We start from the raw sequence: 14,511 nt of genomic DNA, 5'->3' as shown, positions 1-14,511 counted from the left end.
GACGGTAAAGGAGAGGCATGTCTTCTTTCTTTCAAGCACGAAAGAGTTAGCTCATTTCTCTTAAAAATGAGGAGAACAACGTCCAAAGAGTTGGACCAATAAAACATTTATTATTTTGCACGAGTTCATATGGGTCAAAAGTTTCATATCATCTCATCTTAGAATCGTTGAAACACATCTATTAGATTATACTCTTCCATTTTTCTTCCATGCTAGCAAAATTCCAAAACCTGCAACGCCACGTTTAGAAACATGCTCGATCTTCGTTTAGCCAATAACCACAAAAAAAATTGAAAAAAAAACCCAAAAAAGAAAACATTGTTTCAGAAAATCTGGTAACTCCACATATAATAAACATTTGACACCAGTCCCGCAGTGCACAAACATCCCCTCAAATCCAAAACCAGGTTTACCCAAAGGCATGCAGCAGAGAGTATGAACTGAATATATAATATAAACATGAGGCTACTAATAACTCAACATTAATCATCTTTTACCAAAACACACACCGCACGTAAACTAAACCTGATTTTTTCTTTTCCCCCTTGTTTTTGGTGGAAGAGTGTGTCATTGTCCTTCCCACTCTCTTTTTTCAGGCAAACTTGTTACTTAAGAAGAGATCTTGCTAAATGTTCTCGAGCTGTGGCTAATGCTTGACTTATTGTCTGCAATAGAGAGAGAGAGAGAGAGAGAGAGAGAGAAGAAAACACCTTTCAAGATTATGGAAAGTAAAGGAGGGGTTAAGGAAAGGAAGAAGAATCTGAAATATTGTACCTGCTCGGACAAAGGAGCACCACTGTCAATGCTGTGACTTGCGACCTTCCCTGCAATGACGTTTGCATCCGTCTCGAGAATAATCCTGTAAAGTACACATATGAAGGGTTAAAACACTCTAATAATCACATTCTTCTGCAATGAACGGTTCTCCATAATGCCAGGATAGTTTGTAAAAAGAGTGAAGTATCCTAGTGCATTGCAAGTTGACGTAAGAATGGTGGTAATACCCTTCTTCATGAGAGGCAATGAAAACACCAAACCATTTGGATATACAGAGAAAAAAAAAATCAATTCTTGAAAACAGCTTTTTCAAAAAGTGAATCAATGAAATTCTAATGATTTGTAATCTTGCATCAAAACATAGTACACATATCATTAGATGGAGTTTAAAAAATTAGAAAAAGGCAATTAGTAAGTTTATATCATGAACGAAACAATCATTGGTGAACTTTATGCTATAAGTTTGACCTATGCAGGGCATTAGATATCCAGTTATTCGTTGTAACGGCCCACCGCTAGTAGATATTGTCCTCTTTGGACTTTCCCTTTCAGGCTTCCCCTCAAGGCTTTAAAACGTGTCTGCTAAGGAAAGGTTTCCACACCAGGGTGTTTCGTTCTCCTCCCCAACCAATGTGGGATATCACAATCTACCCCCCTTTAGGGCCCAGTGTCCTCGCTGGCACTCATTCCTTTCTCCAATTGATGTGGGACCTCCACCAAAGTCACCCCCCTTCGGGGCCCAGCGTCCTTGCTTGCAAACCGCCTCATGTCTATCCCCTTCGGGAAACAGCCTCCTTGCTGGCACATCGCCCGATGTCCGACTCTAATACCATTTGTAAGGGCCTAGACCCACAGCTAGCAGATATTGTTCTCTTTGGGCTTTCCCTTCCGGACTTCCCCTCAAGGTTTTAAAACGCGTCTGCTACGGAAAGGTTTCAACACCCTTATAAAGGGTGTTTCGTTCTCCTCCCTAACCAATGTGGGATATCACATTTGTCCACGTAGAAAAGAAATAAAAGAAACAAGGATGGTTACTATGTAAATATTACAAGTACAAAGGGACATGGGTGGTACTGAAATAAAAAGTTGTGCGTAATTATCTATCTGCTACATTTATAAATGATGGTAAACTAAAAGGTAATAACCTACAAACGAACAGCCGTTGGTCAGCTGAGTTAGTAGCTCCAATTAGCAACGCTTAAGAGATTGTAATAATACTCCCAATCAACTTATACAGTAACTTGTGGTTCGCCAATAAATAGGATCAATTAGAGTCGAACATAGACTACTTAAATCTACTCAAATAACAATCACATGTTCAATCACAAACTGTAACTTCTAACCAATTAACATACACAATTATACCACTTCAAATTCTAGAATTCTGGTTTCTTGGGATTTATGCTTCACGTTGTATAATCTCGTCACCACTATCATCATAATCACAAAAAGTATCTCCATCAACTCATGTAAACAATTCACTAGTGACATAATCGAAGTGAAGGTGTGAGACAGCCAAATTCCTTGTCCAGTAAGAATCCGCCAAATCAAAACTAACCAGTACTCCAACAGTTACTAATCGTTTAGACTATTAGAATTTAGCAACTACAATGAAAGCATATTTCGCACCCATCAACAAACTGTTTCCACATATACTCATGACACTATTACTTCTTTCCTGACGGGATAAGTAATGACATATGAATACTACTACCTTAGATTCTATTGATATAAATATCTAACAGTTAATACTTCAATTTTCCATCGATAATCGGTCTGACAAGAATAGGCATGACATCAACTTAGGGAGGGTATTAAATAAAAAATGACAATCAAAATACAAAATATTGATTAAAAGAAGGAAATAGAATAACAAGCAACACAATTAAAATGCGAATAAAGGTATGAGAAAAGAAGCAAATGAAAGATACCCTCCGTCGATAATTTCATCAAGACATAGTAAAATGAGGTCCAAGTTCTCAAGTGCCTCCTTCTTTTCTACATTACCCCTGTAGTACAATAAACAAAAATGAATAATTAAGAACAGTAGCATTTGACCAGTGCAGAAGGATTCAAAAACAAAAAAAAAAAGTGTCAAAACCTAAGAAGAAGGCCCACAGCATCAAAAAATCCCTGAAGAACGGATGCTAAAATGAGCTCATTTTCATCTTCTCCACCCGTGACAAAAAAGTGAAGGTCTTGAACAAACTTGTAAACCACTATATTGTTCTCAAACATTGCAATCTCCGCTGTATATTAGAAGTAAATATCAAGTCGAAATGTTGAGAAGGAATTCACCAACCATATAAGGCATATAAAACAAAATGTCGTATTCGACAAAATGGTGCATACTGGTATTTGGTCAAACAAAAATTATAGAATGCAGAGAACATTTTTTTTAATATAAAAATGCAGAGAACAAAATATACTTTCAAAGTAGACAACGACAAACCCATGCTAATAGTAGTCGCACAAATGCAATTAAAAATAATAACTATTCTCTCGTTAAAAAACAATGATATTGGATACACCAAATCAGATAATTTGACTACCAAAAGATTCTGAAGCTTCCTTGTTGCGATTAAAACGGCATCGAAGTTGAATTAAATAGGAAGGGTGACATGATTAGGGATAATTAATCAGAAAAAACAGTTAAAACTTAGCATGAAAAAGTTGCTACCCTCTGTTCGAGCATTTGTCTTCTGAGTTTTGGTAAAAACAGCTTTCTCAAATGCTTCCTTTGCGCTATTTGTAGGCCAGTCATCTGAATAATACTTAACAGCTACACGCTTCCCTTCGGAATCCAAAAGAAGAATGTTTTTAATGGAAGGGCAAGATTCCTGCATAAAAGAAAGCAACCAGGTTAGGATTGAGGGAGAAAATAGCCTTTGTCTGTGCACCAGATGGTTTTTCCCTAAATCCTTTGTCTGTGCACCAGATGGTTTTTCCCTAAATAATTATTGTCACAGATTTCTTGTCTGAAAAATAAGAACCTAATCCACTAAGCAAAATTCAGAAGCTAGAAAATAGGCTACATCAGAATTTGAGGATCGTGAAGCCTTCAAAGAAGATTCACAGCGATTCCTATAGAGCATATGCTATTCTAATCAAAATCCTCCGAGCAGCTTCAAGCATTTTCACTAATTTGTATTGAGTCTCATAATGTGTGATTGATTTTAAATCAAGTTTCGCCCAGGCGAAACGTAAAAATCTTGAAGTCGTCGGTTAGATTCATAGACAAAGCACAAACTCAATACGAAGAAAGTAATGCACAGACAATTCAAATGTTCCGACGAAACTAACAAGATCTACCCAAGCAAAGTCTAAAATCCGAATCGACTAAGTAAGTTCAGAGATCGATCTAAAAAACTACGCGAACACAGTGTTCAAGTGAGTTCAGAAGTCAGATCTACTTAGACATCAACCAATCAAACGTCCAAAACTGTCGAACAGAACTGCCAAACTAGAACAAGACTCCATGATCCTAACATCAATATTCATCCCCGAAAATTCACAGATAGTTACTTCAAGACATATCTAAAAGCTAAATCGGTGGAATGCCGAAATCAGACGAATGTGCAACAGAAGAATTAAACAAAAACATGATTAGTTCAAAATGAAGAAAGAAATTTACCATGTGGCTTGTGAAATTTTTTCCCGGGAAATTATTCTTCGGGAATTCGAACGCAATCGGATCTCAATCGCGTTATCGACAGAGGCTACAGAACAAAAATCGAAAAATAGGAGACTCTGTTCAAATACTCCGTCGACTCCGGCCGTCCCAAAAGTTGCCTGAAATACAAATCGAGCCCCTTAGTTTTTCATAATTAAACTTTCACCTCGTTTCTTTAGATATTTATGTTTCGGACATCTTTGTAATTTCGAAGCCTTCTTTTATATATATATATATATATATATATATATATATATATATATTATTTCATGTTATATTATCTTTTTTTTTTTTTTTTTTTTAATTTAAATTTGCAAAAACTGATATTTAAAAAAAATTATTTATTGTCATTATTTCATTAATTACCTTCTAAGCTTATAAAATTTTACAATTAGACCTCTAAATATGGTAAAATACATAAACGAACTATAAATATTGCTAAAAAAAACCCTTAAAAATAGAATTATTACAATTTAATTAATGAATAATTATAAAAATATTAATGTCACGTTACAATTTAATTTAATTTTTTTTATTATAATGTTAAATCAATTGAGCGGTGAGAAGATAATTCTTGCAAATAATGCATTTACCAAGACAATTTTGGTATTGTTGGTGTATCGAAACCTGTAATAATCTTAACGTGACTGTTGATGTCAAATATCAAATAGGGAAAGATTTCTCCTAACCTTCACGTGCCTTCAACGAAAATTTTGTCAATCACAAGACAAAGGTGTTGAGTGTCACAATCGCACTGTTGTGGCAACGAGACAACAATTATGCAGCACTTGTTCTAACCCGACGAACAAGTTAGCCGTATGAAAATCGTAAGTCGAAGACAATTCAGACGTATGATCGAGTATCAGTCACTTTTGAGAGAAAGTGTTAGAAAATGTGAGCAGGAAAATGCGTTGAAAACAATTTATAAGAAAGCAATGTTATAGACTAAAAGGAAATAAGCAACAATCACAACTTTAATACCATATAACCTGGTTATGAAGAATTGACAACTAGTCATATCCCTGTATAATACATTTTAGGGTCACTTCAACCTTGGCAGGTGTAGGCACGATTTTGGTCAACGGTGATACACTCCCATATTGACATGACGGAAAGAATTGACAACTAGTCACATCCCTATATAATACAAGGCCACTTCAGCCTTAGCGGATGTAGACATCATTTTAGTCAACGGTGATACACCCCCATATTGACATGACGGAAATGGTGAAGACCTATTATACAAGAAAGCACGTAAATGAGATTTGAAACGAGCATACGACCATAGATAACACATCCTAGACAAGTATCTATTCAACGAAAACATAGTATCCAATATCATATAAGAACAATTAATGAAAGAAATATTGATACATTTTGTTCATACCCCCATTCAGAACAAAACCATGTATAAATCCGACAGAACCTACAAGAAAAAGCGACCATTTGTGTCTGTAACAGCTTCCATTTGGAACATAAATTCCCAGAAATCTGTTTGTGGATGCTTTTTTTCCACACCATCTTGTCTGTTTCAGTTCAAACACACTCAGTAGCTTTGGCAGATGAGCAGTCCATGGTGGTGGTGGATAAGATATTTGAGTTTTTGTGCACAAGAATTTGACTATTTTGTTAACTAAATTGCTTCCTTCCTCGTATGATCCAAGCCTAGCCGCAGGTTATGTGTCTGTCAATGATTTGAAATTTTCTGGTTTTATGTCAGTTTATGAGATCAAAGGGGCAGAGATCCATGGCTTCTACATTCATTTATCTATTCAAAACTCCAATGGCACAGCCAAAAAAACTAACATACAGACAGGAACAGCCTTAACCCTGATCCTAAAATCGCGCCTTTAGTACTACTGTACTGACAATGGTGATAGTGTAACCTCATTTATTAGAGAGATCCCACGTTCATTAGAGAGGGGCACAAATGTCAGCGAGGACGCTGAGCTCTAAAGCAAGGTGGCTTGTGAGATCCCATATCTGTTGGAGAGGGGAACGAAACATTCTTTATAAGGGTGTGAAAACCTCACAATACCAGACGCGTTTTAAAAACCTTGAGGGGAAGCTTGAAAGGGAAAGCTCGTAAAGGACAACATTGGCTGGTAGTGGGCTTGGGTTGTTACAATGGTATCAGAGCCAGACACCAAGCAGTGTGCCAACGAGGATGTTGAGCCCCAAAGGAGGTGGACACTAGGCGGTGTGTCAGTGAGGACGTTGGCCCTGAAACAAGGTGGATTGTGAGATCCCACGTCGGTTGGAGAAGGGAACGAAACATTTTTTTATAAGGGTGTGGAAACCTCTCCCTAGGAGACACGTTTTAAAAACCTTGAAGGGAAGCCTGAAAGGGGATAGCCCAAAAGGACAATATTTGTTAGCGGTGGGCTTAGGTTGTTACAACTGGTATCAGAGTCGGACACTGTACAGTGTGCCAGGAGGTGTGTCAGCAAGGACGTGGAGCCCTGAATGGGGTAGATACTGGGTGGTGTGCCAACGAGGACGTTGGGCCCCGAATGGAGGTGGATTGTGAGATCCCACATCAATTAGAGAGGGGAACGAGTGTCAACGTCGACATTGAGCTCCGAAGAGGGTGGACATCGAACGGTGTGCCACAGGGCATTGAACCCCAAAGGGGGTGGACACCAAGTGGTGTGTCAACGTCGATGTTGACCTCCGAAGGGGACATCGAAGGCTGTGCCAGCGAGAACATTGAGCCCCGAAGGGAATGGACATCGGGCAGTGTACCAACGAGGACGCTGAGCCCTAAAAGGAAGTGGATTGTGAGATCCCACATCGATCAGAGAGGAGAACGAATACCGGTGAGGACACTAGCCCCGAAGTGAGGTGGATTGTGAGACCCCACATCAATTGGAAAAGGGAACTAAACATTTTTTATAACTGTGTAGAAACCTTTCCCTAAACAGGGGCGTTTTATATCATGTCATGACACAAATAATCATAGCTAGAATCGAATGGATTAGACTAAATCATGAACCTTTGGAGTTTTCCTAAGACTATAATTCAAGATCTTTCTCATTCCTTAACATAGCTCATAACACAATCAGAACCACTTCATATCTCATCTCATTCAATTCAACACCAAAATGCATAACAACAAACAAAAACAACAAACCATTACCTCATATTGGCACAGGCTTCTGCAGCAACGCCGTCAAGTAAACCTCCCTGTTCTTCACCCCGCCGGAATCCGTCTTATCCGCCGTCGCCCACTTAACCTTCCGGTACCCCAACTTGTTAATCAAAGGAGAATAAACCTTATCAAGATCCACCCCTTTGCTAAAGAAATGATCAAACCAAAGATAACCCCCAACTCTCAACACTCTATCAACATCATACAACAAAAACTCCATAGATTTCACAGGAATCCACCGATTCACAGCATGCCCACAACGAACCAAATCCATCACTCCATCAAAAACAGGCAACCGCTGCTGCAGCGGCGCATGCAAAGGAACCAACCCTCTAAGCGCCGCAACCTCATTGTACGGCGCGCCAAGGTTCATAGTCGTAGTGACTATAGTGACATTGTAAAGCTTCATTCTAGCACCAAAAGTGGCGGTTCCACCGCCAATATCAAGTCCAAGACGAAGAACAGAGTTAGACGCCTTCGCAATCTGCAACAATTGAGAGATTGGGAGGTCCAATTCCGTCTTGTACGTCATGAATTTAGTGATTTCACGAGAAGGGTCGAACCCCAAATTCGGATTCAATCGATTCAAACACCCAAAACCCTTACACGAATATTTCCCCCAAATTACATTGGCCTCCGGAATCGAAGAATCAAAGGGATTTTGCGGCAAAGAAGAAGAGGGTTTTTGTGGGGTTTTGGCAAAACACCGCCGACGAGGAAGTGGATGACATCCACGAAGAATCAAAGCCTCGGCGAGCTCAGAATCAGAAGGGCAAGTCGAAAATGGAGTGTAGTTCATGAACCTATAAAGAAGCTCTGGATTGCTATGGCAAGAGGAAGCAATTGGGGAGAATTGGGAGTACAGGACGAGATCTGAAGGGATAGAGTGTTTGGTTTTGGATGCAGTGGCTGCCGCCGTGGGGTGGAGGCGCGTGAGGTGGTTGATGGTGGCGCGTATGGTCTGAAGCTGCCGGATTAGGTGATCGGGAACCGGCTGAGAAACAGGGGATTTCGTGGATTGAATCGTGGAAGAAAGATGGTAAAGAGAAAGGATATTGGTGGCGACCATTGCAACGAGAAGAAGCAAATTCAAACCCATTGTGAAACCCATTACGCGAAATTTTTCCTTTTCTCTCTGTTTTTTCACATACTAATCTCCCACTCTATGGAGCTTCTCGCTGCCATGGCTTCACAGACGTGAGAATCTTGGAGAGAGGTAGGATCCACTACAACGCGTTTCTTAGAAGTGATTTGATGAAATGTCGCTAGGCCGTTGGATTTTTGAATTGTAGATCGAGATGAGCACGGACGGTGATGATTTTATGTTGTTGTGGAATTTAATATGATTTTGTTTTTCTTTCTGTTGTAGGCTTTGATTAAAGAAAGAGCAGAGTGGAACGTGAATTTAGGGCAACTTGTGGTGTGAAAAGCAAATCTCATGCAAATTTCTATTTATTTATTTATTTATTTATCATTATATTTAATAAAGATTAATATTATTTATTAAAAGTAAAAAAAGTGGAAATGTGACAATAATTTGGGATTGTGAAAGGTTTTCTAAATTTTATAGATTAATTTATCTTTTATACAAGAATGTTAATAAATAAACTTTTTTTTATAAAAATTACTCTTTTTTAAGAACTCAAGACACGTCCATAGAATTATTACGGTTATCCGAGTAGCAAATACCATCAAATGAACTATAACTAATTTAATGAATCATTCGCAATTTTACCGTCTGAATTAGTTCATACTTACACATGCATGACTTAGTCTTTAAGACCTGCTCGGCGCGCGCGGGAGCACACGGGCGAGGCAGGGGGTACGCTCATGCATGACTTAATTTTTAAGACTCGTGGGGCGCGCGCAGTGTCACGATCATGCTCGTCCAAGGCCTGTTGCCCATGGCCGCATGCCCATGACAAACTCAATCCTTTATGTCTTTTCATATTCTAGTGTTTTACTTTTGTGTTTCTAGAAGGTATGACGTTTCAGAAATATCATGTCTAGGCCTATCATACATGAAATGCCTCAGAATGTACTATAGTGAGTTATCAACTTTTATCTACCCAAGGTTATATATTGTGAGCCGTTATCAACTTCTCCCTACCCAAGGTTATATACTGTGAGTCGTTTGATACGACTAGTTGTCAACTTCTCCCTACCCAAGGTTATATACTATGAGTCGTTTGGTTATATACTGTGAGCTGTTTCTCCCTACCCAAGGTTAAGCCATTTGATACGACTAGTTGTCAACTTCTCCCTGGTTATATACTGTGAGCCGTTTCTCCCTACCCAAAGTTATATACAGTGAGCTGTTGTTATTTCTCTCTTGCTTGCTTATATAACGTCTATTTCAAAAATCACTGCCCTCGTTTTCTAAAACCTTCTCTTAAAACCGAGGCCAAAGGCTCGAGCATATGTCGCTTGGCCGTAGGCGATGCAAGAACGAATTGGCTTAGCTCACTTGTCGTTGGAAAGTGAGTGCCACACAATCGCAAGTTCGTTGCCATCAAAAGTGCGATTGTGACACGTGGGAGCACACGGGCGAGGCAAGGGGCACGCAGGCGGCGCAGGGGGTACACACGCGAGAACACGCAGGCAGGACAAGGGTACACACGCGAGAACACGCAGGTGGGGCGGGGCGAGCGAGCGCGCAGGAACGTTCCAACACAGCGCTGCCGCCGTCAACCGCCCTCGACCTCCAACCACCACCCCGACACCTCAAGTACTATGTGCCGTCCAAAAAATTTTCTCGACCCAACTCAAGTACTCAAATCATTTTCATAGCATATATTTTGAAAATAATGGTCTATCAAATAAAAAAAAAAAAACCTATGAAAGTAACATTTAGAAGTTTAATTTCCAAAATCTAGATAATTATCAAACAAGCCTCAACAAACAAACAAAAAAAAACTTCAATCTCATTCATTACAAACAAGAATGGTAACACAATATACATTGATGCAAAAGACCAATAATAAAAGATACCCATTTAGCCATATATCAACAGGCTAGAAATTATATAATCTGTATCCACAAACAAGAACAATAAAAGGAAAGCATGAGAATAAAATTCCCATAAGCAACATGGCAGAGTTTAAGATTCTAAGAATAAAGTCACATCAAAATAATGATTTGAATTCAACTTTATAACCAATAATCAACTTAACAATACGTTTTATATAAGTATTTCAATGACCACAATTTTCATTCAATAATAAGGAGAATTGTATTGATTTGTTAAACTAAACCCAAAAATTCCTCTTTCACAAGTCTCAGTTCTACATAAAACAAATACGAAGACAAAACATCCCTGATAAAGGAATAATCAAAAACAAGCTGGAGTTCTGAAAAACTAAGGTAGCAAGATTAAGGAGAGGATCAGAACCATAGAGAAACGACCAACATAGCGCCATAAAAGGAGGAATTCGGGAGCGAGCTTACAGCCTTCTTCCTCTTCTTCCACCCTTTCTGCGAGTGCTGTCTGTTGGAATTGGAGTCACATCCTCTGGAATATATATCGAAAAGTAAATGGGAATTAGGTTTACACCGAATGCAGCATACGGTAAAAGAGTTAAGTCGAATGTACAGTATTCATGAATGTTGGTAGATTATAGAGATAACGGCTTTACCAATACGACCAATCCTCATTCCAGAACGAGCAAGAGCACGAAGTGCAGACTGGGCACCTGGGCCAGGTGTTTTAGTCTTGTTTCCTCCGGTGGCACGGAGTTTAATATGAAGAGCGGTAATGCCAAGTTCCTTGTAGTGCAACAGACAAGTAAAAGTGTTCAGTAACAATGTAAAAAGTTCGTGAAAGCTAAAAATGAAATTAAGAAAATGGAAACATTGAGAACCAGTCGATACAACGGTTACAATCTATAAAGAAATGGAGAAAAACGAGTAAGAAATAATCGAAACAGAGGATGAAACCTTGCATCTCTGAGAAACATCTTGTGCTGCAAGCATAGCTGCATATGGAGAGGACTCATCCCTGTCGGCTTTCACCTTCATCCCACCTAAGTTCATCACAACACAGAATCTCACTTCTTATTTGTCCACACAACCATAAAGAAGAAGAAAAAATAGCATGACTGATACTTTTATCAACTATCACTTCCACACCCTCATATATGACAATATAAATTTCAACGTTCACTTTCCCCCCTCGGAGAAATTAGAGGATCACTCTCCCGCTTTGAGAGAAGAGAAAAATAAAAGTACTGCATACACATTCCCACGTGCAAGCTAATTACCACGTTAAAGGATAAGAAGATCCTATCTCACAACCTCTATTATAGGACTCTGATATGAGTATAGTGAGTCTAACAGACAATTAAGAACAAACTATTACCATGCATCGTATTCATAAATGCAGAAACTTTTCGTACTTCAATGCAAATCAAGGTTTAAGTAATATGCCGTTCGAGACCTCGGATTAATGATTTTCAACATTTTAAACACATTTTATATTTACATGACCATCGATGCAAATACATTTTGGTAGGAACAAAAACTAGGCAATAGAGAAGGAAATATCCCAGATTCATAGTTTCAAACACTTCAATTTAAAAGTAAAAATAAGTACGAAAACATTCGATCGTTTCACCTGTGATGCGGACAAGGGTTTCCCTCCCAGAAAGATCAGTCACATGCTGCGGTTCAAACAACAAAGTCATCATTTTGTTAATGAATAAGCAACCAAATTATATGCATCTTTCCACTTACAATGAATGTATCATTGAATGAGGCAAAAATGTGAGCAACACCAAAAACATGCTCGCCTTCCCTAACGGCAGGGCCAAGTGTCACAGTTTCTTCCTTGGGTTCCCTGGTCTTCCTCCTTGAGCCAGACTATGGAATCCAGAACAAAAACGAAAGCAAAGTAAAGATTGCTATATTTCAATAAACTCTAATTAAGGTACTATCTAATCTAATGCATACAGAAACAAAGATTAAAGGCAACTCCATGCCAATCACCAAGTAAACAGAAGCATTATTATTAAACAAAAACCCAAAACAGGTATAGGTCTTCGCTCGCTCTTCCAAACAGACAAAGTAGAGGCACACAGTATAAGCCCTTAAAGTGATATAAGCCCTAAATTTCAAAACATAACAGAACAGGCTTCAAGAAATCCAAAGAACAGAGTTAGTAAACCATAACTTACATGGTGGTTTCCCAATTAAAACACACAGCATGAACCTTGATAATGAGGAATATACTCATACAGTAATCTGCCCTATCAAACTCGGGATTTAATACTTCCATTTGCACAAATTTTGGAACCAATACGAAACAATTTCATGACTTTCACGGTGTAAACAAAAAAGACTCAAAGAAGTTCTTCACAAAATCCCGGCATGACCAACCATGCGTGATGATCGAAAAACTCAACGGTAATCGCAAACGACAGAGACGACCAGTAAGCAGTGATTTAGAACAAGATTAGATCTACTCACCATGTTTTCCAACAGATGAAGGAAGTATCTTCCGGTTTGTGGAGCTCTAGCGAGATTTTGCCGCCTGCAGAAATCCTTCGTGCGAGAAGAAGGGTAAACGACTGTCAGCCAAAATTTATATGACGGGAGAATTAGGGCTTTTCCTGTTGGGCCTTTTAGCTGAGAGTTGATTTACCGAAATACCCCCACCATTTATGCCTAATATATACGGCCCATAAATGGTCGAGTAGGAATTTCACAAATAATAACATTTTTCTTGGATGCAACAAAAAATAATAATAATAATAAATAAATCAGTGTTTTCTCAGAAAATTCAATTTTTTGCCCCTAGAAATTTCAATTCACTCATTGATTTTAATATAAAAAATCAAAATTTATATGAAATTAAATTTAAAAATGTTTACGAAACCGCTGAAAAAGCCTTTCTTATAGCCCTGCCCTTACCTCTTATTTCAATCTCGGTTAAATTCTCTATTATTTTTTTCTTAGATCAAGACGAAAGTTCTCCATGAATAATTTGTTAGGTTCGATTTTTTTTTAGAACAGCTGAAAAGCCTTTCTTATTCCCGTCCTTTATAATTGTTCATAATATATTCATTGATAAACTAAAATGTTGTAATATAAGGAAGTGGCGGGAGGTTTGCCAAAGTCAAAGGCATCGTTAAAATATACACGGATTGTACGGTGGGAAAGAAGCATTGTGATATGATTACAGTGACGAGTTTACGTAGAGCATCATTGTGATGTTCCACATTGGTTAGGGAGGAGAACAAACCACCATTTATAAGGTGTGGAAACCTTCCCCTACGCGTTTTAAACCTTTGAGGGCAAGCCCGAAAGGTAAAGCCTAAATAAGACAATATCAGGTAACGGTGGGCCTCGGTCGTTACAATCATAAACAATGTTGGAATATGCTCACATTTGTGGACTATCAAGAAGAGATATTTTATAAGAGATATTTTTTTACCGTTTTCAATAATTATAAATTTTTTGTTGAGAAATAGACGAAATAATTTAAATAATTATAAAATTTTTAATATAAGAGATATTTTTTTACCGTTTTCAATAATTATAAAATTTGTGTTGAGAAATAGACGAAATAATTTAAATAATTATAAAATTTTTAATATAAGAGATATTTTTTTACCGTTTTCAATAATTATAAAATTTTTGTTGAGAAATAGACGAAATAATTTATTTGTTGATGCACACAAACAGGAGTGAAGAGCTCTCCGCTTATAAGTTCAATGTTTTTTTTGCAAAATTAATGGTATTAACAGGCAGCTCACTACATGTTACACTCCCTCGATAAAATGGAACAATTGAGCATAGTAATAGAACAATCGCGAACATGTTAGAAGTAAATTATTAGATAAACGAGTTGAAAAGAATTTATGGCTAGAAGCAGTAAATTAAGCATTACATGCGCTAAATGTTAGTGTTACTC

The 14,511-nt window shown here is 38.1% G+C and overlaps 2 protein-coding genes and 1 non-coding gene across 6 annotated transcripts; all 3 read right to left on the bottom strand.

The window, feature by feature from the left end:
* Positions 1 to 303: 303 nt before the first annotated feature.
* Positions 304 to 4,610, bottom strand: LOC111802709 (coatomer subunit zeta-1). 2 transcript variants are annotated; one of them, XM_023687175.2, is made up of 6 exons: positions 4,412 to 4,610; positions 3,458 to 3,617; positions 2,879 to 3,026; positions 2,709 to 2,786; positions 775 to 859; positions 304 to 665 (listed from the first exon to the last, which is right to left on the bottom strand). In XM_023687175.2, the coding sequence occupies exons 1-6, from the start codon at positions 4,412 to 4,414 to the stop codon at positions 606 to 608; spliced, it is 534 nt and encodes a 177-aa protein (XP_023542943.1). In that variant the 5' UTR covers positions 4,415 to 4,610; the 3' UTR covers positions 304 to 605. The 2 variants fall into 2 exon arrangements, with proteins under 2 accessions (XP_023542943.1, XP_023542942.1); XM_023687174.2 differs by lacking the exon at positions 4,412 to 4,610 and having other exon boundaries at positions 3,458 to 3,623.
* Positions 4,611 to 5,406: 796 nt separating this feature from the next.
* Positions 5,407 to 8,834, bottom strand: LOC111802680 (putative methyltransferase At1g29790). Of its 3 annotated transcripts, none has more exons than XR_015422412.1 (3): positions 7,590 to 8,834; positions 5,838 to 6,155; positions 5,407 to 5,685 (listed from the first exon to the last, which is right to left on the bottom strand). It is a non-coding gene; the product is annotated as a putative methyltransferase At1g29790 (transcript). The 3 variants fall into 3 exon arrangements; XR_015422411.1 differs by having other exon boundaries at positions 5,838 to 6,134; positions 7,590 to 8,832; XR_015422410.1 differs by lacking the exon at positions 5,838 to 6,155 and having other exon boundaries at positions 7,590 to 8,830.
* A 1,954-nt stretch (positions 8,835 to 10,788) lies between these two features.
* LOC111802728 (small ribosomal subunit protein uS11y) lies at positions 10,789 to 13,211 on the bottom strand. The gene is made up of 6 exons (XM_023687196.2): positions 13,065 to 13,211; positions 12,333 to 12,458; positions 12,214 to 12,259; positions 11,538 to 11,623; positions 11,237 to 11,366; positions 10,789 to 11,112 (listed from the first exon to the last, which is right to left on the bottom strand). The coding sequence occupies exons 1-6, from the start codon at positions 13,065 to 13,067 to the stop codon at positions 11,045 to 11,047; spliced, it is 459 nt and encodes a 152-aa protein (XP_023542964.1). The 5' UTR covers positions 13,068 to 13,211; the 3' UTR covers positions 10,789 to 11,044.
* Positions 13,212 to 14,511: the final 1,300 nt, after the last annotated feature.

The sequence above is a fragment of the Cucurbita pepo genome, chromosome 9, assembly GCF_057944985.1.
Source record: "Cucurbita pepo subsp. pepo isolate OVF chromosome 9, ASM5794498v1, whole genome shotgun sequence".
In the NCBI taxonomy this organism is placed as follows: domain Eukaryota; kingdom Viridiplantae; phylum Streptophyta; class Magnoliopsida; order Cucurbitales; family Cucurbitaceae; genus Cucurbita; species Cucurbita pepo.
This window is presented reverse-complemented; position numbering and strand designations above follow the sequence as displayed.

Bases quoted from the DNA above. Each gene is read 5' to 3' on its own strand.
- LOC111802728 (XM_023687196.2), bottom strand. The intron at 12,260-12,332 runs GTAAGTGGAAAG...TTTGAACCGCAG, and splicing joins CATTCAATGATACATTCATT to CATGTGACTGATCTTTCTGG. The intron at 11,624-12,213 runs GTGAAACGATCG...TGATGAACTTAG, and splicing joins AACCCTTGTCCGCATCACAG to GTGGGATGAAGGTGAAAGCC.
- LOC111802709 (XM_023687174.2), bottom strand. From the start codon at position 3,623: ATGCAGGAATCTTGCCCTTCCATTAAAAACATTCTTCTTTTGGATTCC. The intron at 3,027-3,457 runs GTAGCAACTTTT...TCTAATATACAG, and splicing joins GACAAATGCTCGAACAGAGG to CGGAGATTGCAATGTTTGAG. The intron at 666-774 runs GTACAATATTTC...TCTCTATTGCAG, and splicing joins GTGCTCCTTTGTCCGAGCAG to ACAATAAGTCAAGCATTAGC.